At 44.6% G+C, this 25,880-nt stretch overlaps 1 protein-coding gene across 7 annotated transcripts in view; it reads right to left on the bottom strand.

The window, feature by feature from the left end:
• The window catches only part of nolo (ADAMTS-like no long nerve cord), a 275,704-nt gene that overhangs the window by 35,333 nt on the left and 214,491 nt on the right, over positions 1–25,880 (bottom strand). For 4 of the 7 annotated variants that reach the window (XM_076374403.1, XM_076374407.1, XM_076374405.1 and 1 more), the window contains exons 5-7: positions 12,264–12,590; positions 1,715–1,856; positions 845–992 (exon numbers count right to left, since the gene is read on the bottom strand). In XM_076374403.1, the coding sequence (XP_076230518.1) occupies positions 845–992; positions 1,715–1,856; positions 12,264–12,590 (617 nt within the window). The remainder of the gene's footprint in view (positions 1–844; positions 993–1,714; positions 1,857–12,263; positions 12,591–25,880) is intronic. The other 3 variants (XM_031976550.2, XM_031976551.2, XM_076374406.1) reach the window with 2 other exon arrangements.

Below are 25,880 nucleotides of genomic sequence, written 5' to 3'. Positions count from 1 at the left end.
GGAATTTATTTTAACCTCTTGCCCTATGATTTCTTTCACAGTTGCGCTCAACAGAGTTATTTTCTGGTTAACGGAAAAGAGGAAAGCTCTATACCAACTCTATAATAATAGAAAATTAATATTCAATTCGAGCTGGGAAGAATGGATTGACATTTATATTCGTTCAATTCTATTTGAAGTCTTCATCGCGAGGCTGACACGATATTGCAGGGGAAGCGGTTCAAATATTCAGCTTCGTCCCCTTCCTGTCAATATCTAATGCATTCGTAGTTAACGAGTACTATGTCATCGTAAAAACAGCTGGAGTAACCGTGCGCGTCCTTCGCGTTCATCTTCCCGCGAGAGAATACACAAGAAGGGGCTTTTGAATATCTCGGACCACCCTCGACGGCGAACGACATTCATCTTCACCGATCCGAGACGGTCATCGCTACGTGTTCATCGGAAAGAAGAGGGTCGAATGAAAAATATATGAACCGACCGATTTGTCGGCGCGGGGCAAAAATTCCGCGCGAACTCGGAGCTTTTCCCGGCGATGAGGAACGATAATGCCGGCAGCTGACATCATCGAAAACAAGGGGAGGGTTCATCCGTTCCCGATGACTCCGGAGAAATGAGCGGCGATCGCAGGGCACAAGCGTCGCGTCGCATCCCCCCCCGCTCGTCGCGGTTTTTGCCACGCGATGATGCGTGCAAAAATCCGCTGGCGATCCGTCAAACGGCGCCCGTATTCCGCGGCCCATATGCCCGTCCGCTCGAGTTCGACGCGGCGCCGTTGCCGCCTAGTTTAACGTTCTTTGACGTGAGCCTGCACGCGGTGTTCCGTTTGTCAGAAAGTACTCACTTCGCAGTGCAGAGGTGCGTGTTGCACGGAATCCGGGTCTTCTCCGGTCGGCTGTCCGGATCGCAATAGCTGTCGTCCACGACGGTCTCGTCTGGCTCCGTGCTCTTGCACACCGCCATCGCCAGCTTGATACCTGACGGCAGAACCGCTGAATTCACTTTACGATCGGGATCGGGACCCCTTGCGGACGTTCATCGGCAATTCGGCCCGCTTTTCCGGTGACTCGTCAGTTAACTGTTTGCGGTCGTCGTTGTTGTCTATGGTTTCGTATGGTACTTCTGTGATTTGTTACGTGAACCAATGAAACCGTGTATACTGCATGACCGGGATGTAAAAGTAAATTGAATATCGATGAAATAACGTATTAGATTGGACATTGAGTTTTGATGTACGAACGCAAAGGGTTACTGCTTAAAAGCTACCGGTATTTCTGTAGTTTCTTTATTGAAACGATGTAAGTATTTTGAGAAAGTTCATTTCATAGAAGTCAATCATTGTAAAATAGATGAAATGTTACTTTGAATTAGTTGCTATGGTTTCATTTATAAAACCTTTGTTTCTGAAACAATGAAAATGCATTAAGGCTCGATGAAATTTCTGACATTTACATCAAAGGTCGATCAGAAGAGACATTCTTAGGGGCTTCCAGTTGGAAAGGGCAATCTCGAGCGCAACAGCCCGATACGTGGCTGAGAGATGAATTAAGTAGTCAGTATTAATTTGGCCAGTCGGAGTAGGGCTTGGCGTTTAACGATTTCGCGGGCGCGAAGCTCATTAGAATTCATTGCTCCCGATGCCGATGTAAATGGACCGGCGCAGCGCGAGAAACCGGGCAGCCTCGAGTAAATGAACTTGGTAACCACCACTAACCTCCGCCGCATGATTTCGAGCAAGCGGATATCGATTCCAAACTCCACGAGTACCGCGATTGGCAGCTCGATCCATTTCCGCCGCACACGCCGCACGCGTCCGTGTTTTTGTTGCTGCCGACCCGCAAGTCGCAGCCGACCTTCTGAAACAGAAATTCCCGACCGGTTCGATTAATAAAACGTTTCTCACACCTTCTCGCCTTTCTCCTCTCTAAGTACAAATGGCTCTTCCGAGCGTGAGTAGCAATTACTCACGCCGCGGAGAATTAACGAAGAAAAATTGACCTATTGGACTACCCTTGAGCCCACCCCCCGATTCTAACCACTCCTTTCCGATGGAGTTTTTTTTATTGTCCACCCCGCAAGGCACGAATTCCTCAGCGTCGCTCAGCGGAGTGTTACCTCGGCGCCGGGAACAAACAAGCGTGAGAAGAAATGGTTTTGATAGGGGGCGAGGATTAATTTCTTCGCCGGTTCTGTGATTCTTAGAAAATCTCGAACCGACTGTCGATATTTAATATCGGGGAATACTGTGTAATTTGTCGTCGTTTCGATTTCTCTGCGTTTTTTACATTGTGGGAATAGAATCGTTTACGGATGAGGTTGAAAGGCTGAAGATTATGTTTAAGGAAATTTGGATGGTTCAGTACAGTAATTTTCGTACGAGTTCCATCGATATCATTTGATACGAATAAATCTAGAAATGTCATTTTATTGATTTATTTATAATATATAGGAAATACCATTTCTGTATAATATAATTTACCGTTCACCATAGAGCTAGATAGGATTGAGGTAAGACAATTTTTATTTGATATTCTCCAGTTGGAGTAAATAAAAAGGACATTAATATAAATATGATCTCTACCGGACTCCTTTCTTTCCGACACTAAAAGCTAAGTATCTCCGAGGAAAGAATCACCGGCATTCGCGGTGTTAATTTCTTCTCGAATTCCCAGTTGGCGCACTCGCCGGCTTTCCAGACGAACGATTTCCGGGTATGGTTTCTCCGGTACACAGAAACGTCCGCATTCTCCAGAATGTAAAGGTATTATTTGTACGGATCGAGCCGAGGACAGCCGGGATTGCAAGAACAGGGGGATCGGCGCCGTTAAGTTCCACGATATTTCATTTTGCACGCCCGACCGGCTGCCCGTTTCTCTTCGCCTGTTTACCTAGAGAAATAACCGGTTGCTTCGATGGTCCTATCCTTCAATTACGTGGCTCCCGCTGCAGGTTTCCACTTCTCGGGGCAAAGTAAACCTAATCCTGAGCGCCCGTATTGTGTCTCTCTACCGTTTTGTTTGCCAGCACGAGCGGACGCGCGCGCGAAAACGTTCACGTCTGCTGTGGACCGAGGGCTACGTGTGTGTGTACGTGTGCCATACAGCCTGTCCTTTTCACCATTTGTCCACCGACAGGCTCGAAAAATCGTACCGCCTGCTGAGGTCCTACGTCCAGGAAATCTCTATGAATTTTTTAGCGATCCGAAATGGCTTTCGGGAGATAAGAGCGATTTTTCGGCCCAGCGTCCCCATTTTCAAGCCACTTTTACCGCTTCTCGAAGTACATATATTCTTAGAAAAATCTATTTCTCGGTGCTTCGTTGATTCTGTTCAATTCTCATTCGGCACGAATAATCGTACTTCCAATCAGTTTCCAAAATTATTAACGTTAGAGCTACTGAATAAACGAAAGCGTTTTATTGTCAATTTTTTAGTCGCATCTTTCATCGTCTTCAGAGTTTTCATCGTCGAAGTATCTTAATCCGTCGCTCCTCGCTTTCTTCCTTGATCAATGAAACGCGAAATTACAAAGTCGCGGGATTCCGGCGGGAACGGAGGAAGAAGCGCGTCACTGAAATCGCGTGTTCCAGATTTAAATTCTGTTCCCCCGGGGCTGTACTCGAAGCTTCGCACGGAATCGCATAGGTTGTAAACGAATCTCGCCCGGTGTAAAATTAAATCTCAATTCGTCCGTTCGGCGTGTCGTCGACTTGCTGAATTCTTTCGCGCGGATTTCGCTTTCTTCTACCTTTAGCCCCTTTTTTCACCCGCGGAATTATCATGTCATTCAGTGGCTCCGTTAAATCGCGGCTCGCACAGGTGAGTAAACTCCGACTTTAAATCCGTTTTTATCCCTCCCTTTCTGCTCCGGCCGTTCGCGCGCTCGTTCTTTTTCCTCCCTTTACATTTTTCCGCCCACCTTTCTCCTTCCGTCGTTCGGGAAGCATGATTCACAATGGTTACCGGACGCGTAAATTTTGCGGACGGCGCGATTCCAACTGTCGAAGAATTCTCGCAGCCCGGAAGTATAAACGTAGTTTCTAAACGCTCGGGCGGTGCGGCGAACGTGTTCGCTCAGCGCAAAGGCGCCCTTTGCGGCGTGGCACGCGTGAGACTGACAGAATTTTTCGAAAAATTCTACCGTGAACCCCGTGAAATTGAATATTAACTGGTCGAGAATAAGCGTGACGCGCTCGCGCGCGAGTTTCATCGAAAAACTGCGCCCAAGGCGTGCCACGAACGTTTCTATGAAGTTTTTTTAACACTAATCGTTCCTGCACTTTGTATATACTTATTTTGATTATAATCAGTCAAATAACTGCGAAAGAACGGTAAATAACTTAGATAATAAATTTTTCTCAGTGGAAATAGAAGGAAAGAGAATATTTGGTAAAAGATTAATCGGATAATATAAGAATTGATACGAAGTTAAATGGACGAAAGGAGACGCAGAATCTTTAATCAAATTTTAAAACCGGTCATTTGACTGGTTCGCGGTATCGTTAGTGTCAACTTCTGACACAGTGAAATCATTCTAAATTAACGAAAACCAGAACCGGAACGCGGTCTTCTTCGAACTATACATGCAAACTTTCTAAATTTCCATCCGCGAGTTCGTTTCGCGTTTAATTTACGCATTTCAATTACTGTATTCCTCCCCCCTAAGTTCTTTATTTCAACAAAAAGTTCGTCAGCGAATGCTTCAAGATAGCACGGTATACGTCCTTGTCCAATCTTCTACATTCCGCGAAATATTTCCCCGAAACTCGCATGCAGTCCTCTGTAATTATATTTCCGTTCGACGTAATTGGACAACCGTGCGAGCCTTCGATACGAAATAAAAGTTTCTCGCTGTAACGAACGGGAAATTAATATTTGTAAAATGAATGCCGCTCGTATACATTCCTCGTTGTCGGAATTGGGCGAGAGGGAAAATATTGAATACAAAATGAAACATGTCCTAACGTTAATGAAAGATACCGACGCACTTAAAAAATAGATCTATGCATGGGAAAACTCCGAGAAAAGGGAAAGATACTTCCAGGCTTGGCCAACGGTTTTCATCAGATTCTCGTGACGATCTCGAAAACGAATCTAACTGGTGACGCGAGGGTGTCAGGGGGTTAATCCGGCGCCATTTCCGGCACGGTGTTACAGCAGCGATTCGCAGGTTCGCCGATAGTTGTAAAGATTTATTCAAATCGACGTCGGCCCACCAAATCTCGGATTATCTCGCGACAGTCGATCGTTCCAAGGATCTCGTTAGGCCTGTGCTCCTCCTTTTCGCACGGCCTCGGCTCCCCTATCTCGCTTCCGTCCCCTCGATCGGCTGGCGCCTTCGCCACCAGTTTGGTTCACTCTTCTCGCCCGGATAAGGGATGAATAATGTACTCCCCGACCTCGGAGCAAACCTCCATGCAGCCTGAATGACAAATCAGTTTGCCGTCCGAGCCAGGTCACGAATCGACGTCAGCTTCTCCTTCGCCCTTTTTCCAGCCCCCTCCTCCTGAAAGAATCTCCTGAATTTGTACCGTCTCGGGCTCAGAGCAGCCCGCATCCGGATTCTGCGCCAGCTAGGTCGAGAGCGTTCCACTTTCTTCCCTTTTTCTGTCCTTCTTCCCTCCTCGCCTTTTTTTTTCGTTCGGTTTCATTGATTAATCTTTAACGCTGCGACACCTCGGTACAGACACCGGGAGCCTGTCCTCGAAGTTTCTGCGACTCCGGAGCGAAATTGCACGGGTCGGGGTCGGAACTGCGGACCCTTTGCGTCATGTGCTACTTTGATCTACGAATCTTCAGATTTCAATTTATATTGAACCCGGAGATTCCGTTCTTGGGACTTCGATCGTTTAGAAATCGTAGGAACGATTTCTCTTTGGCGAAAGAGGGGAGCGATTGTTGGAAAGGTAGCTTGGGTTTGTCTAATAATATATTTATTAGGTCAATCGTGTCGAAATCTAAGGAGGAGGAACTATTTGTAACCCATTGTCACCGACAAAAGAACTTCAACGAAAACTTCTGAAAGTTGTAAAATAAATTTTACAAAGGAAGCTGTTGTCTACTGAAGATATGTACCAGTTCGATCACCACGAATCTGATTCGATATGATAAAAGCTAAAAGAACATTATTACGTCCAGCTGAACCAGCGGTTTCTAATTTTTACAATCAACAAAAAAGCATCCGACAGATTACCTTTTCTTACGCTCGTTACCTTCCTCGATAAAAAATCCGCTCAACTGTGATTCTCCTTTTCATGAATCCATCCCGTGTCCTCCCCGATCCCGCGGCTAGATAACAAGATCCGAGTTGAAAGTAAATCGGCGATTTCCGCGACTTTCCATCTCTCCGCTATTTCGTTACGTAAATTTGACTGGCGTTCAATTATTCAGGCCGGCTTTCAAGGTTCCATTCGGCAGGTCGGTACACCTTCCGCAGCCTTTGCCACCCACCGGAGTTAGCCCATTACGTTCAATACACCCTTCCGACGGTTGCTGCACGGTTCCTCTTCCCCCTCTCTCTCTCTCTCTCATTCTCTCCCCCTCGCCCTCTTACCTCCACCGTAGACTCTCACTCCCTCTTTCCACGACCCGCTCCTCAGACGTTCTTTTCTCTACACTCGTTTCTGCCTTTTAACATAGTTTCCCGTAGAATGGGATTTGCCGGCTGTAGAGAAGCCGGGGTTTTTCCCTGCCGATCACTTTGTCCGCCTTATTCCGGCCGTTTTCACTGGGAACGACGGAATTCATTCCTATAGACCACCGAAGCTTGTACATATATCCAATTTCTTGCGTACTTTTTATATATATATATGTATGTATCGGGATCTCCTCTCCCCGGTGAACACCGGCCGGATATTATGAGCTTTGTATTACGGACGTATAACTGAAAAGCGACGGGGTTCGGGAGGAGCCGCCTATCGACCTCTCGAAGGATGCACGCGGATTTCTTCCTTGGAACGATTATGTGCTATGGGTATTATATCTGCTGCGCCTACGGACGTTGACTGACTGGATGTGAATAAATGTTTCGCGAATGGGACTGGGAGCTGGAGCTTGAAACATCGTAGAGGAGATTGTGATTTTATTAATATATCGCTATTTTCATATCATTTTCTGTTAGGTATGACATTTTATTTTGAACTGTATATCTGTATTCATTTTAATAGTATTATTGTGTACGAAGTAAATTATTCGACGTTGAACAGAAGACAGTTTTAAGGTACTGTTTTAAATTTCAGTAATTCTTGTTTTATAAAAAGAAAATATTAAGTTATCATCAAGTAAATGATCTCTGTGATGTACTCTATGATACGAAAGATTTGTAGTTGAAATGAATTTTCGTTAAGATCTTTCTATTAGTAGAACAAATAAAGCAGTTCAGCAGTGACTGTTTTTAACGCGTCCTCCGAACGCGCGAAACGGAATATTCATCGAAGCAGATTTTCAAAGGGGAATTCAAGAAAACGGATTAAACGGTTACAAAGGGATTAAACGGACAGAAGGATTATATTATTCAGTTGTCCACTGATTACTTCGCTGCAACGAACAGACAAATACGTCGGAAGACGCCGGTACACAGCGCGATTCGCGTTACATCCGGCGGAACAAGCGGGAAGGACGCTAAACGATACAATTGGAGGAATTTCACGGAGGGGAAGACAAACTCTAACGAGTCGTGATGGCACAAAAGCGTCGCGCACTTATCGAGCGTGTCCGACGTGAAAGGAGAACTCGCGCGCCGGTGCTTTAATAATGCAAAACCAGTTTGCGTGTACTGGGCGCCCGGTTAGTGCTTAATTACGTGGACTCGTCCCGCTGATTAGATATTGTCCTTCCAACTTCGTCACCACTGTCGCCGCTATTAAATCTCGTTAATTATTTCTTGACGCCCCTCTCGGACACCCTTCTGAATCGTCGCCATATTTGCCTCGGCTTTCTCCGCGCCATGAAGCCGCCGTCTTACTAAATTTCAAATTTCAGCCACTCGACTAATGAATTTCGTAATTCGTCCTTTTACCAGTTTTATCAAGCTTGACAGGTGTTAACGTTGACCATTTATACATTCTTTAAAGCAATATATAATCCGTTGCGAACATCGCGAATACTGTTATACTGTGAAGCAATATATTACAATAACTATTCTGAGTCTGTCAGATTCTCAGGATTTTAAACGAATCATAAAGGAATATGATTTATATAATTTGATTCTCAGAATTTGATACTCTATCGATCTATGACCTAAAAAAGCAGGTCATTCCATTAAAAAAAAATCAAGGTGACCTGGAAATCTCTAAAAAAAATGACAGAAAAACATTAAGACATTTAACGTATCTTTAAAAAGCACAAAGATATTTCAGGTGGCAACGTTAAGTGACTCACTCCGTATATATATAAATTCTATCATAGTAAAAGACACAAATTTAATAATCACGTCCACAATTTGTCTCTTCGACGCAATCTTATTAAACAGTTTCGATAGGAAAGTTTTATTTTGTGTGGACCATTGATTGCTGGAGGTCGCGACCATTTCAGAAGCTAATCGATGGAACGAGACATCTCGTAGTTCTCTGTTTCTCGGTACACATAGAGAACGGCTCCGCGGTGCAAAGTAAGATCGAATTAACTTAATGGACGAGAATTGCGGGCGTCTCGACGCACCCACGGGTAAATATTGGCCGAAGACGACCGGGCGACGCCTCGTTAGCTCGCATTTTCCCTGTCCGAAGAAAAACGCGGCCGCGTACAATCGTGGCGGAAGCCAAAAGTTATAAATAAGTTTGGACGAGTCCAACGGTGGACAGAAGAAGAACGGCTCTCGGAGTGGACGGTTCTGGGTTATACTGTGTGTTCCACCTGCGCAAATCTCGAGTTTCCGCCGGAAGTTTCTTCTTCCTCGCCAAGTTTCGACAAGGGATGCAGCGATTGCGCCTTAATTCTTAACTGAGCCGGACGGCTCGGGCACGATCGCATATTTAAAGGTCTTGTCCCCGTTCTTAATTAATTATCCCGCGATCGGGTCGCTTCTGGAATTCCTTTTGATCCCCGTCGGACTCCGATGCCGAGAGATCCGGCTGAAATGGAACTCGTTCGAGGAATTGAAGTATATTCGTTATAATGCGAAATCGCTAATTGTAGTCTGTGATTTCGTTAATCATAATTCAGGGTAACACGATTCCGTCAATAACGCTAAATAACATTGAATATATCAAATGTTTTCATTCTAACGTCCGTGACGTTGTGAAATTTATTTATTTGCTTGCTTCACACTCGAATGACACGATTTATATACCGTCACGGGAGTTCGATCAAATAAACGACTATTTGAATCCACGGGACACGTTGAAATTGTATTTACAGTTATATGATATAAACATTCAAACGCCACTTTTTCATATTTTCCCGAATATTATCATCTACAATCTAGTAAACGTTGGTTGACCTTATTGAACGTACAAAGTGTTCCCACTCCACAGTCATTATAATTTTAAAACACGTTAAAAAATCGGAACGGAAACTTCTGTAAAGAATTCAAGAAGAACAAAAAGAATGCGTGTTTTCATAATAAAAGCGATGGATTCGCCGGTCCGATGTCGCGTTTTATTTCAAATTCACCGGTTCGTTTGATATAAATCTCGGAGCGAATACAGTCCCGCTTCAAAAACGGTCGCGGTGTTCGTCGCGCGCGTTAATCGCATGGTAACAGGACGATGGAACTCGCGCGAGGGTGGCTCGAAAATTCCGCGGCGAGTCGTGCTTGCGGGAAAATCAAGACTGAAAGAGCCCGGCGAACGGGGGAGCGTCGACGAAAATATTTTCCCGCGTTCCGCGTTTCCCTGGTCTCCGAAATTTTTCATGAGCGCCGACCGCTGTCGCGATTCGGCCTCGCGCCCATGAAATTAACGCGTGGAAATTGGTCCGGTAATTGAGCCGGTTGTTTTCGGAATTGACTGACGCGCCGCGCGCAATGATCACTTTGCACGTCTGATCAGCGAACGACCTACATCACTAATGAGAGCAGACGCAGCCGTTCCGGGGCAAATTGCCTCGCGAAAAAGATTACCATTTTTTCCCTGTCCCCGTCGTTCGGTCGATACACGCGAATGTGTCGCCGATGATCGGCGTAAATAATTTTGCAACTCGGTTCTGCCGGGGGGAAATTAGAAAATTTAATTAAGCCCGATACATTATAGCAGGGCGAAATGAGCTGTTTACCGAGGTAACTTCATTACTCATTTGTGTATCCATTTAGCGGGGTGGAAAGTTGGTCGATCGTGTTAATAATCGATAAACTTGGTCGTCGGTACTTTTCGTTAACAGCTGCGAGGGTGTAATTCGTCGGTTACAGGTAAATATTCATTAACAAATACACCGGGCTGCTTGCAATAACAGATTCCGTGCGCATCCGTGAAACAGTAATGAGATCGTTGCTGTTGTTTCGATAATCAAAGTAAATATTTTAAGCTGGAGCAGAATATTCCCGACGTGTTCCGTAATTGGCAGTAAAATTTTGAGAACGCTTTCGTGGTTTCGCGTCGGAGGAAAAATTACGGGAACACGAAGGGGCGATTTGTCGCGCTAAAAATGTTTCGAATCTACTTTTACCGTGTCCCGGTATCGATCGTTTAATTTCGATTAACTAACGACACGGTTTAAAAAGTTGACGAAATTCGCTCGGGCGGCCCGAAATCCGATAACAAACGACACCACCGTTTCCGTTTGTTTTCGCATGGCCGGTCGTTACGAAATTATAACGGGCGCGTCCGCGAACGGGAATAATTCCGCACGCTGGAAATTCAATCAAGCATAATAAGCATGGCCATCGGGGTTATTCGTTATTGTTAATCAATCTGAAGATTACAGCACGCTTCAATTAACATGAAACGTAGTTTTCATTCGGTCAAAGTAAATCGCGCCCGAGCTTTAATGGAGAAACGGGAGACGGGTCGATGGGAAAATTCAGATTGTTACGTCACCGCCCGGTGTTTGCGATTTGCTTCGTACCTCCGAGCGAAGATTAAACCGCCAGAATTCACCGATATCCGTGTTAACGAATTCCCGTCGCGCGAAATTATATTTGACAGTAGTGAATCATCGGAAATAATTCCAAAATCAAACATGTAACGGCGACGGAATATATTGGCAACCTTTAACGTTTTCAAAAGCAATCAATTTTCGATTCTCCGGCCGGCCTGATAATAAATATCACGATAGTCTTTATTTAAATCACCATCCCGTCGGAGTTGGTTTACAAGTACGCGCGTGACAACCAAATATTCACATCGAACAATAGAAGTAATCCGATCGTCGAGCATTCGCAAAACAAACTCCGATCATATTCCTTTCGCGTTCCTTCTTTTCCCCGTGCCACGGTTGTCACTGTTTTCCGACCTTTTTTCCAATGTCTCGATTAATTTGCGTAATTGATTACCCGCCGGCATATTCCGCTCGGCACTATACTCGATTAAGTACGAACCGGAAATCGGCTCCGCGCGCTCGCTGTGCGTAAAACACAAGATTGGATTGGGGCGAGAGGTTTGGCAGGCGAGACTCGCGAAGTTTCACGCGAGCTAGAAAATATGGCGCACTGGAAGCGATACTGACGGCCGGCGCAAAAATTACGTCCTGCCCCGAGATGAACGTTTCCGGGCTCGCTTGCGCCGCCCATCTTCGTACCGAATAAACTATGATTCACTTAACAAATTAGTTTTTCGACGGGATCAAATTTCTGATTAGACACTCGCCGAAAGTTCGCGCGATTCGGCGCTTCGGTTCCGTTCGATTTCGATTCAATCCTCTATTACCAATCTGTTACTCGAGAATAACTATAGCAATTTAAAAATATTCAACTTATCGAAATTCTTAAGAGAAAAAGTTAGTTCCCACTTAACACGTTGACTTCAAAATTGCTTAAATACAATTACAATAAGAAAACTGGCGTCGCACGAAAATACTTGGCAACACAAACAGCTAGATGATAGCGTAACACACGATACAAAGTCGTTAATAATTATTTCTATTACCATTTGCCTTTAGGAATATGTATCGTTACACAAAACCTTCGAAATTCTCGTGGCAGTTAACGTGTTAGCAATAGTTTCTATTCGTAATCTATTTATCAGTCTCCCTAGGATTCAATTATTCTACGAAACGTTCGATTTTGTATCGAGGTTCGTGGTATTTCCAAAATTAAAGTATCCTCGCGATATAAGAAGATAACCGTACAATTGTCACCAATGGAAATTCGAAGGAAAGCATCGTACTCACCATACATTCACCGGCGATGCACACGTCGGTGCCGTCGGTGTAACATTTCGTTCCGTCCTCCACCTTGTCCGCCAGCTGCACCACGATGGTCTCGTCGCTGTCGAGCTGCAAAGCCTCGGTGGCGTCGCGCGGAAGCATTTTCTCCGCGGACGTTTCCTGTTTGAATCGGTTCCCGGTGTTCTCCAAGGATTGCTCGCCCCGGCAGATCAAAGCGCACGGCCTCGCCGGATCGTAATGCGGATACCATTTCAGCAGCTGCCCGCTATAAGGTACGTCGTCGTACGCCGCGCACTGCTCCGCTCGGATATCGCTCGGCTTCTCGCACGGCTGGAATCAAAGACGCGGATTTTGTCTTGAAACGGTTCGCTCGACTATTTTTCGGGGATTTCGTAGGGAAGGGGGGGACGATTCGGGGATTATCCGAACTTTCAAAAGATCCTCGCAATTTGTCCGGATGGATGTTCTACACGTTGTATTGGAGACGGTGAATGATACTCCTATTGTACTCTCTTCGCAACCGTAAGGGATGAAAACTAAGTTGATGAGAAATCTCGGATCGGTGGGTTTCCCAACTAAAAGATCACCTATATTAATACGTAGATTTCTGAGTAACCTTTAAAAGAAGTTTCCATGCTATCCAAGTTTTCCGAGTTCCCTCTTATATTAAATAAATCTCTTTCCCTGAACTCCGTTAACCTGTTCACCGTGGAATTTAGTTTAAAAAATATAAAATACTAAAAAAACAGAATAAAAAAATGAACTGTGAACTCGTCAAACGCAGGACGTCTTAGGGTGTCTTTCAATAAAACGTCACAACGAAGAGGAAGTACACGTTTATCCGAAGAAATGAATAATTCATTGACAGAATTAGGATTAAGTCAAGCCTTAAGATAACGCGTATGCTCGTTGAGCGCGGTTAACTGGTTAAGCACAGCTACAAGGAAAACTAATCAGATCATGCGATGAACAAGGGTGGAAAGGTCCACGGTACGTGCGAAACAAAAATGATGGTATCAGCGAATCCGTGGTCTCCTTTTGGTTCGTTTAACACCGCGTTACGTTTGCCTTTTAGCGATACATAACAGTTACACGTAACGGAATATATTCAGGGTCGATTTACCATTACGATAATGAAACACGGTCGCAATAATGTCAGGATTATATCGTTCGACGGGTCGCCGTAACGGGCCGCGCCAGTGTTTCACCATTATTTCCGTTTTAGTTATCCGTAAGCTGTTAAACGAGGCGTGCCGGGCTGGCGGCGGCGTCGGCCGCGCCGCGCCGCGGAAAAGCGCGACAGATTTCCACAAGGCGGCCGCGCCGGGAGCAAAGGCGCAGATTTCGCCGCAGCGGATCATTAACCAATTAGGTCGGACCGTTATCGATATTTTAAGATGCCGACCGGCGCGCGGCGCGCAATCGCGTTTATTAATGTCGCGTTTCACTTCATAGCACGGCGGTTACGTTCGCCGGCGAGCGCGCCGGCGGGGCGGCACCGCGGGGGGTGGGTCTTTGTTTCCCGTGTAATTTGTGGATTGCCTGTAATTTCCCCGGAATTATTTAATTGGAACGATACGTGCTCCCGCGGCGTTACTTGCGCCGCTCGCGCGGCTCTATTACGTTTCAAAAGCGTTCTTCCATTCTGCAACGTTTAATCATTTTCCACTCGATAATTTCATTATTCGGGTTTAACGAGGGGGACGCGAAAGGAGGAATCGCTCGGAAGATCCACGGATCGATGCTGGACTGTTTCTCGGTGGTGAAACTTGGACTTAATGGTTTGGCTGAGGGATTAGAAGCGGTTGGAATCTTTCGCGGAATGTGGATGTAATTATTAGAAATTAGGGTTGTGGAGGTAATGGACAGATTCGAAGTGTTGAGTTTTTAAAGATGTTACATGTGAATTACAAGGAACTGATTTATAATGATTGTGTTATAGTTGTGTTAGTGGCGATCAAGTGACTAGCTTGTAACATATTTTGGAACTGTTCGATCCGTCAAATTATGTTTATTCGGAAGAAACTTATATAAATCACCGAAACTTTTAAATGATCGTTTGAGGATCTTCGTGAAAGAAATGTGAAATATCCACTCGCAAGATTTTCTTGTTGCCCATCAGTTTAATAACTGTTCGTAACAGCAACTGCTGGTAATTACGATCAAATTAGCAGAGGAATTCTATAGCGAACCCATCTGCGAATGGATCCGCGTCTCGTTTACGTTTCCAGATATTTGATCGGCGGTAACGTTGACGGAGGCGAATAAGTCAACAAACTGTACCGAATCGATGGCCTCTAATTATCGATCTAATTAACGGCTGCGTAATCAGATCGGATATGACCCGAGGGCATATCGATTGTACGTTTTTCCCCAGTATTCGGGGTTTACCTCGTTTCCCATTGAGCGCACGTCCTAGAATGTAAATTGACCAAAGCGGAGGAGAATCGGGGAGTCTCGTTCTCTGATGCCTTCCATTTTTCCACTCGTCTCGGCTTGAAAGGAACCGGCGGAGTCAAAGACAGCCGAACGGAAATTCAACTAATTACGCCGGGTAGAAAATTAATTTCGCCTCAACGTAAGCCCGCGATAAAAGCTACTTGAACGTTCGGCGAAATCCTGGCAAATTAACGAGTCCAAGCCGTGCTCGTTGCCGATTCGTATTTACCCTCCTATTTACTACAGTTTCATTACGCGTTTGGCATTCTACAATTACCACCCTGATATCTTTACTTCGTGATATTCCGTTTACTCTGTTACGTCAATTTTTTTTTTTCATTTTCTCCGGCGATTTCTACCAGGGTCGCGTCGTGTTCCATAAACTTTCCCCTCTTACCCAGTTAGAGCATTACATCGATCGGAGAAGAGGATTCCGCCAATGATTTCCGGTATTAAGGGACCGGTTCCTAGCCATTAGTTTTAAGTTTATTCCACGGTAGACGTCTCACCTAAACGATCTAATATAATAAATTCCCGGAGTTTTCAGCCAGATATTACGGCGTGGGGGAAGTGAAATTTCGCCGGAGCCACTGTCAGATTTCGAATCAATTTTATCGGTAGGACGGTGAATATCGTGCGCGAAAGTTGGAAGACGGATCGGACAAATCTGCAGTTTTAATCCCATTAACGGACTATCGAATTCTCTCAAGATTCAATCAAATTATCTGTCGATAGATCCTAACGGGATGAGAAGTTTCAGATTCGCGGCGGGGGAGAACTATGGCCGCCGCTAGGCCGTGTCGAACTTCGGCCCATGGACCGAGTTAAAACTTCCGCCGATTGATGTAAATGGTAATCGAGAGCGAGTCTTCCACGAACAATGGTGCCTGTACACGAAATCCGGGGGAAAAAGCGCGGCCCCTTCGAGCGTACTTCTTCGTTGAATTCGCAATGTTCAATCTTTCGATTGAGTTCGGTCGAAGAAGTCGGATCTCGCTTAACGAATAACAAAAAATAGAAACTTCTGTCTTTCATCGGTGAAGCTTCTATTCCACTTTTAACTTGAATTTTATAATCGACGAATTGTAACTTTCGTTGACATTGCGTTTTGTTCGACGATATTTGAATGAAGATTAGTTTCGTGTAGATTCACGGGTTCAGTGCAACGCGAAGAACAGGTTCTTCAATACAGAATTTCAACGAGAAGCTTTCAACCAAGTCAAATATGACAAATTCCTCTGCGAAAAGTACATTCCATTCACAAAAATATTCGTGGAGAATATTTTAGTGTTTCATGGACCCACAGCTGGAAAATGGATGAAAGGAACTGAATACACAGAAATGGATCCCGCGCGGAAGGATTCTATTTGCAGTAATTATTTGACGCAAGGGAGAATATATGTGTACGTGGGTTGGAGATGACGTTTTTTGTTGTCGGAGTCAGTCGATTTTCAACAACCCGCGGTGTCAAAGTTCCCCGTCACTTTCGATGTTCTAACGAAGCTGATTAGCAGCGGTGCCTGCGGTAATTAATTAATGCGGTGCTCTGGCTGTAATTCAGTTAGATCAACACCGGCCTGCTCTCGTTACAATTACACGACGGTCGGGTTTCTTTCTTCGACCTGCGCAATTTCAGAGCACCGATGTTCGTACGTTAACATTGTGTTACAATTTGCTACAATTGGATTAAAACGCGACGTGTCAAGTGCGAAGTAAAATTCCCTTAGAAAAATCGATTTAATAACGAATACTATTACGCTCGACAAACCTATCTGAAGGATTCGTTAGAAAATTGGTTCAGCTCCGATTCACCGTTTCTGGTTCCCGGTATAAATTTCGTATAAATATTCATAGTTGATTTTTTCATAAATGAAGAATAGCAGACAAACCGTTTATTCTGGAAAATTTGTCTTTTTTATGCACAGAAGTTCTCTTTATGCCCGGTGGTACTGAAACTCACTTATCTCGCGTGTCAACGTGAGTGTTCACATCCGCGTATAGAACTAAAATAGACTTCGCCGACGTGGAATCCTCGTTCTACTTTTAATTTTATAGAATTTTTAATACACACGAGTAGCTCTTGTTAAAAGTCCCTCTTCCTTATCCGCCATGTCAAAACGTGGTTTTCGTTTCGCGGTGCCGTTCTAATTTACTGAAACCGTAAAACCTTTTCAGTTCGGCCTGAATTATGCTCGTCAAAAGTTTGAGCTTCCCGTTCCATCGGGAAACGCGAGAAATAAATATCCGGCGAAAGATTATCGGAAAGCAAAGTTACTTGAGCGAACTTTGTCATAAAAAACTCCGCAAGGTGAAATATTTAAAAGATTAATGAACGATGATATCCGCGACGATCGGTGACAGGTCTCGAAATATTGCTCAATTCCTTATCATTTAAAATCAATCATTAAACTGCCAATCGCTCGTCTATCAACTCCTTGCCTTACAATTTCAGAACCGTACCGCAAATTCCCACTTAGTAATTTTTAATTAGACGTTAAAATTACATACAGACTTCCGATGAATTCCTAATTAAGGAAGATCATAAGGGATTCATTTATATTCCTAAATCAATCAGGCAGAAACGATACCGTTATATAAAATTAACGTACTTTCGTGCGAGTGGTTCGTATCTCTTTTTAATATTTCCACGTTAGTGGATTATCCGAGCTTTCGGCCGTTTTAAAGTTGACATTGGTGTGATAGTACTATAGAACGGGCCGTGTGGATTATGCAAATCGAAGTGTGTTTTTCGTATTATTACGCCATCGATGTGACGCGTACGAGTGAAGCAGACGCGACAGAGGAGAACATGTTTATGAAATCGATGGCTCATAGCGTTTCCGTCGAAACCGGGGATGGAGAGAGATTGCTCGCGACGATATACACATATATATGTGTATATATATATATATATATATATATATATATATATATATATATATATATATACACAATATATGTATATATATTTATATATTTCTTTTTTTCTCCATCTGTCGCGCGATCGCGCGCTTCAGCCCCGACGGAATATAGACCTCGCGTTCGTACGTTTTTATTTAATTTACGCCCCGATCCGCGGCCAACGAACCGTCTAATTCAAGCGGTGGCGCGCTGTTGCATAAATTAAAAACACCAGTTTTGATTATCGCGGCGTCGACCTGGCGTCACTAATGTGGCTTAAATGCGTCAAGTTTAATGAAACGGCCGTCCGCCGTTCCTTTCACGCGGATCCTGAAATAAGAAATCAAACTTCGCGATTGTATTCCGCTTATTGTCCGCGGGCGGAGCCGTGAACAGGAAATTGAGACGCGAAACTAGCTCCGTATGCAAAGTAGCGGCATTGAAAATGCATTTTCCGCGGTGGAGCTGAATACTGCGGTAATAATCGTCCGATATCGGATAATATTTAATCGTTTGTAGTAATCGCAGTTTTAAGATGGAAGAAAAATAAAGAACCCTCTAGCACGTTATCGCTTCTATACGGTTTTCCATTATTATAAAATTTAACGACACGTTTATATTTTTCTTTGAAGAATAGTTTCTTGACACGTTGAATACCGCGGAGGTCACCGGTGACCCCCAATCGAATCGGATTACTATACTTCACTCAGTAATGCGGTGACATTCAGCTAGATGAACATGCAATAATAATATTATATTTTTTCGATTTGGTTATTTTGCTCCACGTTGTGCAGTATTCAACGTATTAATGAAAGACTACTATTATCTTAAAAATGGTCTTCATGAAAAAGTGGTCCTCACGATTGTAGTTCCCTTTTCCTTACACAAGAAATTCCTTTTTCCTTTTGATTTGCGGCGAAATACATAACCAACGCGTAGTCAGCGGACCAGCTTCCGCAATTTTTTGCCGGTCCGCTTTTTTTTCCACGGAAATCTCGCCCGCTTTATTCGCCCGCCCTCTACATCTGTCTCCCCCGCCGCGTCCGCATTCCATCCTTCGCCCTCTCATTCGCGCCTTGTCACCGCTTTTCCACCTATACCCCTTTTCATGGGACACTGGCGTCGAATTACCCAACGATCCATCATTTCCCGCGTCCGGAATGCAAAGCGCTACTTACGGGACACCTGTTACTGAACCGATAAAAAATTCGATGTACCGTCGAAAAATTGCTAATGCTGTCTCGCTCGGTCGTCAGGCCCGTCGCAAACTCGAGAAAAATTGGATCGACGTAGCGCTCGTCGTTTTAACATCGATTCCGTAGCTAGTGATCACGGTATAATTTGGAAGAAGGCAGAAGAATCTGATAGTAAGATTTCAACATATTACATTCAGTTGGAATTGTCCTTAATTCCGTATTTCCGTCGTCCATCGACGTTTAACTACATAAGAGAAAGATGAGTTGTGGACAATCTAAATCTAAGAAATAATTCGAGAAGCTTACAAAGAAGTCCGACACGTAATTCGAAAACTACAGAGCGATAAATATAAGAGACGTCCAAAGATTTTAGGAGGCAACGCAGAGCCACCGTGTCTAAGAATTAACCCTCCATCCGTCTATAAATTTCCCTAAACTCGACGTTGTTCCAAGAGATTAGTGTTCCCCGGAGAGAACAGTGTCTCGCGGTTAAGGAAGGCCTCGCTCTCGTTTAAAACATTTTTTCGCCGTGCAAACAGCCGGAGATAGAATATTCGAGGATTAAATGTACTCGGGGTGGGTTCCGCGAGCACCGGCACACTCGCTATCTTTCATCTGTTATTTCAAAGAATTTCCGCTCCGGAGAGCGTTGTTATTTAGCCCCCGCGCCAGTGAAAGTAGTTTTCACATGGCTAGAAAAGAGGGTGCGCAGGTGGGGGGGGGGGGGGCTGTGCGGAGGGAGAGGTTGACAGTCGCCTCCTTCCGGTCGTTCACTTCAGTCCGCGTTCACGCAGACACCGCACCCCCGCCATTTTCATCGCGACCGAGACACGAGCGAGTGCGCGCACTTTAAATTCTTAATCCCCCCCGGGGATTACATCACAATTATGACAATGGGATTCAACCGCCGTTACTCCGTGTTAACACACTATTACCGGCGCCGTTGTAATTATTACTAAATACGGACATTAGCGGCCGCGATGAAATTTAAAGGACAGAGGGGGTCGCGCTTCCTCCTTTGTACATCGCGGGGGAAAGGTATCTCGCGTGCGTCCTAGTTACCGCGGAAAGAAATTTAGAGTCGTTCAACCAAGATTCTTCAGAATTTCCAAGGAAAGGGTTTCGTGGAATTTGAGAGAGTAGAATTCAGACGGGCGGTTTTATTAAATTTTAAAACACTTAAACCGGCTGAATTAAAGTGAAAATTAAATGTCCGCGTGATTTCCAGGTACGAGGAACGGTATTTTTGTGGAACGGAATAATGAAGGGTTCCGTGGAATGCAGAAATATAAGTTTTATCTTCGACACAAAGGAAATTTTATAATACAAGAGAATATTCCTTTCCTCAAAGTATATACCCTGGTTTTAATGATATTAACGTAGAACTTTTCTTATAAAGTCCACGTTTTAATTATATACTTTGGATGTTATTGGATGTTCACTGGTATTTTCATCGAAAGTTATTATATCGAGAAGGTGTTGCGAAATCGATACGGATTTTATGGAAGGAAATTGCCGATTATTTGTACACGGTGTACCTTGTTTTTCACGGATGGCAGGAGTAATATCCGGCTGGGTGCGTTCAGTTTTTAATGCACCGAAGTCGAATTCGATTCAAAAGTTTCCGTAACGTACGGCTGCTGCGGGGGAAGTTCATATATCCGATACATGATGTATCAGGAATGGATCTTTGTCGGGACGGATGTATCCGGCGAGTTTCGATCCGATGGCGAGGCTTCGGGGGATGGCGCGGCGGTTCACGGCTAAAGCAGAAAGGGGAAGAAACTATGCGGAACGCCGAAACCGGTTAGGAACCGCGAAAGCCGCAGTGCAGAGTTCAGGCGCTTCTTAACAAGGAATCTCAACTACTCATTACATCGGGACGTTTCTATATCTATCGTTCTCCGGGAACCCAGCGGTCATCCGGCAGACATTTTAACCGGTCGCGTCACCGCTGCTGGAAACAATAGTTTATAAGATATACGACACCCTTCTTTATCTTCCATTAAGCTTTCTCGATCATTCCCATTAAATTGCGATAATGATCAATATTAACCCTTTGCACTCGAGAGGTGACTATCACTCACCATTCGATTTGATATACCAAAATCTTACCCATAATATTAAACTTCGTATAATCGACAAACATGCGAAATATAGAAACAATAACTTTATTTCTTAACTTGTATATGTTCTATCATTCAGTTCGTCTAAAAAAATATCGCCTGTAACTCACTGGAAAATATTCAATATTTCTAGTCAATGATTTCCGAGTGCAAAGGGTTAATATTTCAATAGGATTCGCAATACAAAGAATATTTTCCTTGATTCTAATTTCAAGAGAAAAAGAACTACCGAAAGTCATCGACAGAAATTAGTAAAATCCTCAAGAAACTACGGTCAACCAGAAAATCCATCAAGTTAACAAAGTCTCACTCTTCCGCGCGAACACTTTCCACCCCTCCGTATGTTTCTTCATTAAAGAGACGCACGGTTCCGGGCGATTGTTAATTAAATCCAAATGAAAAAGAATCGCGCGTCTCGCGGACGTTCGAGACGCGACGGGTAAAGGGTCGAGGGATTGTCGGTATAAAATGAATTGGAGATCCGCGGGGACGCGGCCCGAAGTGGAACGTATTTCCACAAATTTCCCGAATCATCCCGGCGGCGTAACAGGATTGCCCGAGCCACTTGTCCCGGCCGCGCGTTTCGAAAACGTTATTTTCGCGAGCATTTCCAGGAGCACCCGCCTCGGCCCGCTTTTCCGTTTCAACCCCCGTCGGTCTCCGAGAGCCACGGACTCCTCGTGGAAAAGGAGATCGCCGGTGTTATCGTTGGAATAAGGGTGCCGCGCGGCCGTGTGTTTTCCTTTATACCGTCGGCGAGGGTACACACCGGATGGAGAAAATGGCGCGCCACGAGGCCTCGTTTCCATCATCTCGAGGAGATACGGTTCCGATTCTCGGAAAAGAACGCGAGCGCGCGGTTCGGTCGGCCGGTCCGGCCAGCTGCGTCGTCTCCGAGAGACTTTCGCCCCCTTTATTTTGCGCCGACGCTGAATGACCGGCTATTCAACGACCGCTTCGCTCGGGCATCGCTCGTCTTCTCTGACTTTGACATCGTCCAAGGCGGAACAGATTCTTCCGCTTCCCCTGTGTACGATCTTCCACGTGATTCTCGCGTTTCCGCACTTTGAAGCGACGCGACGCCATTCGGGTAATTCGCTACTATTGTGTCACTGCGCGATCGGACGCTGATAATTTGAAACGAATTCTTGTAAGCGATGTCTTTTAATCACCGAGAGGTATGTTTTATAAATGGAAAATTGTACTTCGTTCGACGGGATTGCATTTCGTGTGATTTTAAGGGGATTCGCAGTGAAGGGGTAAATATACATTGTATAAAAATAATATTCTGCGTTAGGAAATGAACACGTAAAATGAATCCTTTTAATAAAATAAAGTAAACTCTTGTCCACTGTTTACTGTTCGAATGATTATTCTCTGGAAATTGTAACGTCGATGATTCTCGTTGAAAGAACGTTTTTAATCCTTCTTCTCTTCGTCGCCGTGTTCGAATACATAATACTTTCCAAAAAACCCCACGAGATTGCGCCTCGAAAAGGGAGAAAAATGTTCTGCTAGATTGAAACGTTAAACGAGGGTTTGGTTTTGAAATCCTGCGCTGCGACCCAGATTCTATTGCGTGATCCTGGCCGCCGATCGATACGCCGCGGGATCCGTCAGAGCGTAGGAGAGACGGGTGTCCGATGGCGAAGAAAGGGAAACAGAGGAAGCCGGCACGTTCCTCGATTATCCGTATTTACGGAAATTCCGTGCACGTTACACCCGATAACTTTCGTAACGGATTACTCGTTGGAAAGTTTCGCTGAGGCCGGCTCACCTCGGCAAACTACACAGGACGAATCATCAATGCAGTCAAATGGAGTCCGCGCACTGCCATCGGCCTGCCGGATGAAACCATGTTCGCCCTCGGAAATATTCATTCCCGGGAATTTCTCGGTGACTTTCCTCCGTGCAACGTGCAACTGACACTATTCTTTTTTAATGACGGGTCGCGAACCTGGTCACCGGATAATGCGTCTTGCATTTTTCTAAGGTAATTCATAGGAGCATGAATTAAGGGATGTAATATTTTATAGATGTTTCTATAAAATAAAAGTGGAAAGAGGAAAAGACATCCGTAAGTCTCGCGATTACATTAATTTCAATATTTCGATAGATCACTTCATACTCCTATCGATATCATATTTCTCGCGATAAAGAAGTTTGCATGGAAAGAAGTGCCATAAAGAGGTCAATTTATAGAAACGAATGAAACAGGAAAAAATGAATTCGGAGAAAGAGACCAACAGAACATCGTTCACTGTGGAGCGCCAAGGAACACATCCCTACCAATCTTCCCTGGCAAGATCGCGCTGCTCGCAAAATTCTTTCCTTCCTTTCATTTATCATAGCACGTTAAAGCGAGGCAGGGAAAGTCGGCGGACAAGATTGAAAAACTTCGGGACCAGGGGCTGTTTGACTTACACCGTAAGGAACAGCAACCGGGTTCGTTACAGAAGTGAAATGTTGTTAATAAACTTCCAACGGCGGGGTAGGAATGCGTTCTCGTTTCTCAATATTTTCCGCGACTGTTACTGTCACCTATCAACCCGTTCCGCTGAAAAGGCGGTCGGTATTATGTAGCGAGACATGGGAGAACGAAGGGAAAAGGAGAAAAAGGAAGAGCCGACCACGCGAGGTAACGTACGGGACACTAAAGAGAGAACGGTCGAGTTTATGCAATTACGTAGAACGCAATTTCATTATCGTTCGAGATCTCAATCCCGATCGACCGACCTTTCACGTTTCGGTTGTTACGTAGCGAAAAAGTTTCTCCCGTGTTGCTGCAATATCCCGAAAACGACACTTATTGCCGAGGATTGAGGACCGGGGCGTGTGCAAACCCGCTCCTTGCTATTAAAGGAACTCGCTCGGAAAAAGAATGAGCCCCAATGGAAACGGATACCGCGGTAAGCAAAACGAAACCGTGAAATTTTCAATAATCCCCGATATTATCTATCCCCGTGATTCTCTGCAGACTGATCGAAATGCCCTTAATATTTCTTTTTACAGGATCACGTCGTCTGGGTACGAATGTAATGAATGTACACGCCGTTGGTCGGGCTCTCGAAACATCGACGATGATTCCGTTATTTGGCCTTTAATTTCCACTGAAGAAGAAACACTTCGTTAACTTGGGTTATTGTATTTTCCGAGAGTCCAGATATTCGATATTACTGTAAATAACCGTATTCACGGCGGGAACGATGCATTCCGATAACGTAATTGGACTCGCCATTGATTTTAATTCATTTATTGCATTACCGTTTTGTATTTGCGCAATAATGGTCGTCATTCAGATTGCACGCGTACCGGGTAAGTCGGTTCATTAACGAAACGGCGCGGAACAATGGACAACCGGATCTTTTCCCTTCTCTTGAGAAGTTTCGTCGAGTACGCTTGAAAATTCTATCTGTGAAGCGATGTTTCCTTCGAATCGCAACCGAGCGAGTGTTTCAAATTCAAGACGGATTATATTTTACAAATAAAATTCGATTCGCCTCCGCTTAACTCCAGATTCTCGAACACTTACTATACCCTTCATTGTATCGTTGAAATAATCACTCGTACAGATCTTAGAAATTACAGTTTCAAAAGCAGTATACACATTCGTCCAAACGGAGCTATCAAAATCAACATAAACTTTCACCGAGTAATGTTTATTTAATACAAATACCAGTCAAATTGACGAGTGCCGTAAATCTAGTGTTAACGAGCCATGAAAGGTAACGAAGAGCGCCGAGGATACTCGGCAAACAGGGAGCAGTGGGGTGATGCATCTGCGCCGGGCGATTGCCAAGTTTACACTGCGAAACGGTCGCGTTAATTCCAAGGACAGATCCCTTGGATAACAAGAATCGCCGATGCAGCCTGGTAACACGAGCTGGCAGTTCTTCCGCAGCGGCCAGAGGTTTCCACGATTTTAATCCTGCAAGGCCTGGGATACAACTTGATCCACCAATTCCCACCGGCGGAGCCCGTTACCCTCAGCGCAAACAGATTCAACCCGATTCTCGGCCGTGCTCGTAATGGCGCGCCCGATATCACCTTTTCTTCGTAGCTTCCTCCCCGCCGATCTGACCCGATTCCGCCTGTTTCGCGCTCCGCCCCGCCGACCGCCGCGCGTCGCGGACGATCGTTTCGATTATCGTCGTTGATTAGGTTCGGGGACCGATAAAATCCTTCGTAATAAAGTTTGCCGTTCTGCCTTGCTGAACCGACTTGTCGCTGGCTCCTTGTTTCGCCCCGGGGCAAGATCGACGATAGACAACTCGTCGATCGTTTCTTATTGCCGGGAGAACTGCTCGAAAAGATTTCCCGGGTTTATTAGATTCGAGGATACGGCGTTCGCTCCCCGCGAAATCGGCGATAAGATAGAGCGAGGAAAATCGTGACCACGTATCGCCGAGATGCGGAAGAAAGCTCATGAATATAAATTGAATTAAGGGTAATTAGATAGCGGAGATTTATATAGGGTGACTTTGAGCCGGTGTGAGGTGATAAGGGGCGGATCTATGGGGAAAGATAAATAGAAAATGTAGATTTCGTAGATGCGTGATAATCGATGACTAGTTGCAGATTGAGTACTATAAATCATTTCTTCTCGAGCTGGTCGTTTGAAACATTTATTGGATTAAGGATACGTGTGTGCAAGAAGTTTGGCTTTCATTTCAGGTCTTGGTATAATTAGTGCGGGATATCATCGAATTCGTTTTGATTTACTATTCATAACGATGAATAGTAAGGATGAAGAATAATTCATTTATTATTCACTCGTTCCTGGGCTTGCCTTCTTAACTTTCATTCTCTGTATTCATAAAATATGCTTCCCAGTACGTTCTCAATTCCCTTTCCTTCAATTTTCAACGTAATTCCTTTTCGGTTTTTGTTGAATCTAAGTCCTTCGTTTCCATCAAACCATCGTCCACTGCAAAAACACTTCCCAGCTGTTTTTCGTT

Source organism: Nomia melanderi, chromosome 2, assembly GCF_051020985.1.
Source record: "Nomia melanderi isolate GNS246 chromosome 2, iyNomMela1, whole genome shotgun sequence".
Lineage (NCBI taxonomy): Eukaryota > Metazoa > Arthropoda > Insecta > Hymenoptera > Halictidae > Nomia > Nomia melanderi.
The sequence above is the reverse complement of the archived record's forward strand: the minus strand, read 5'-3'. Positions and strand labels throughout refer to the sequence as shown.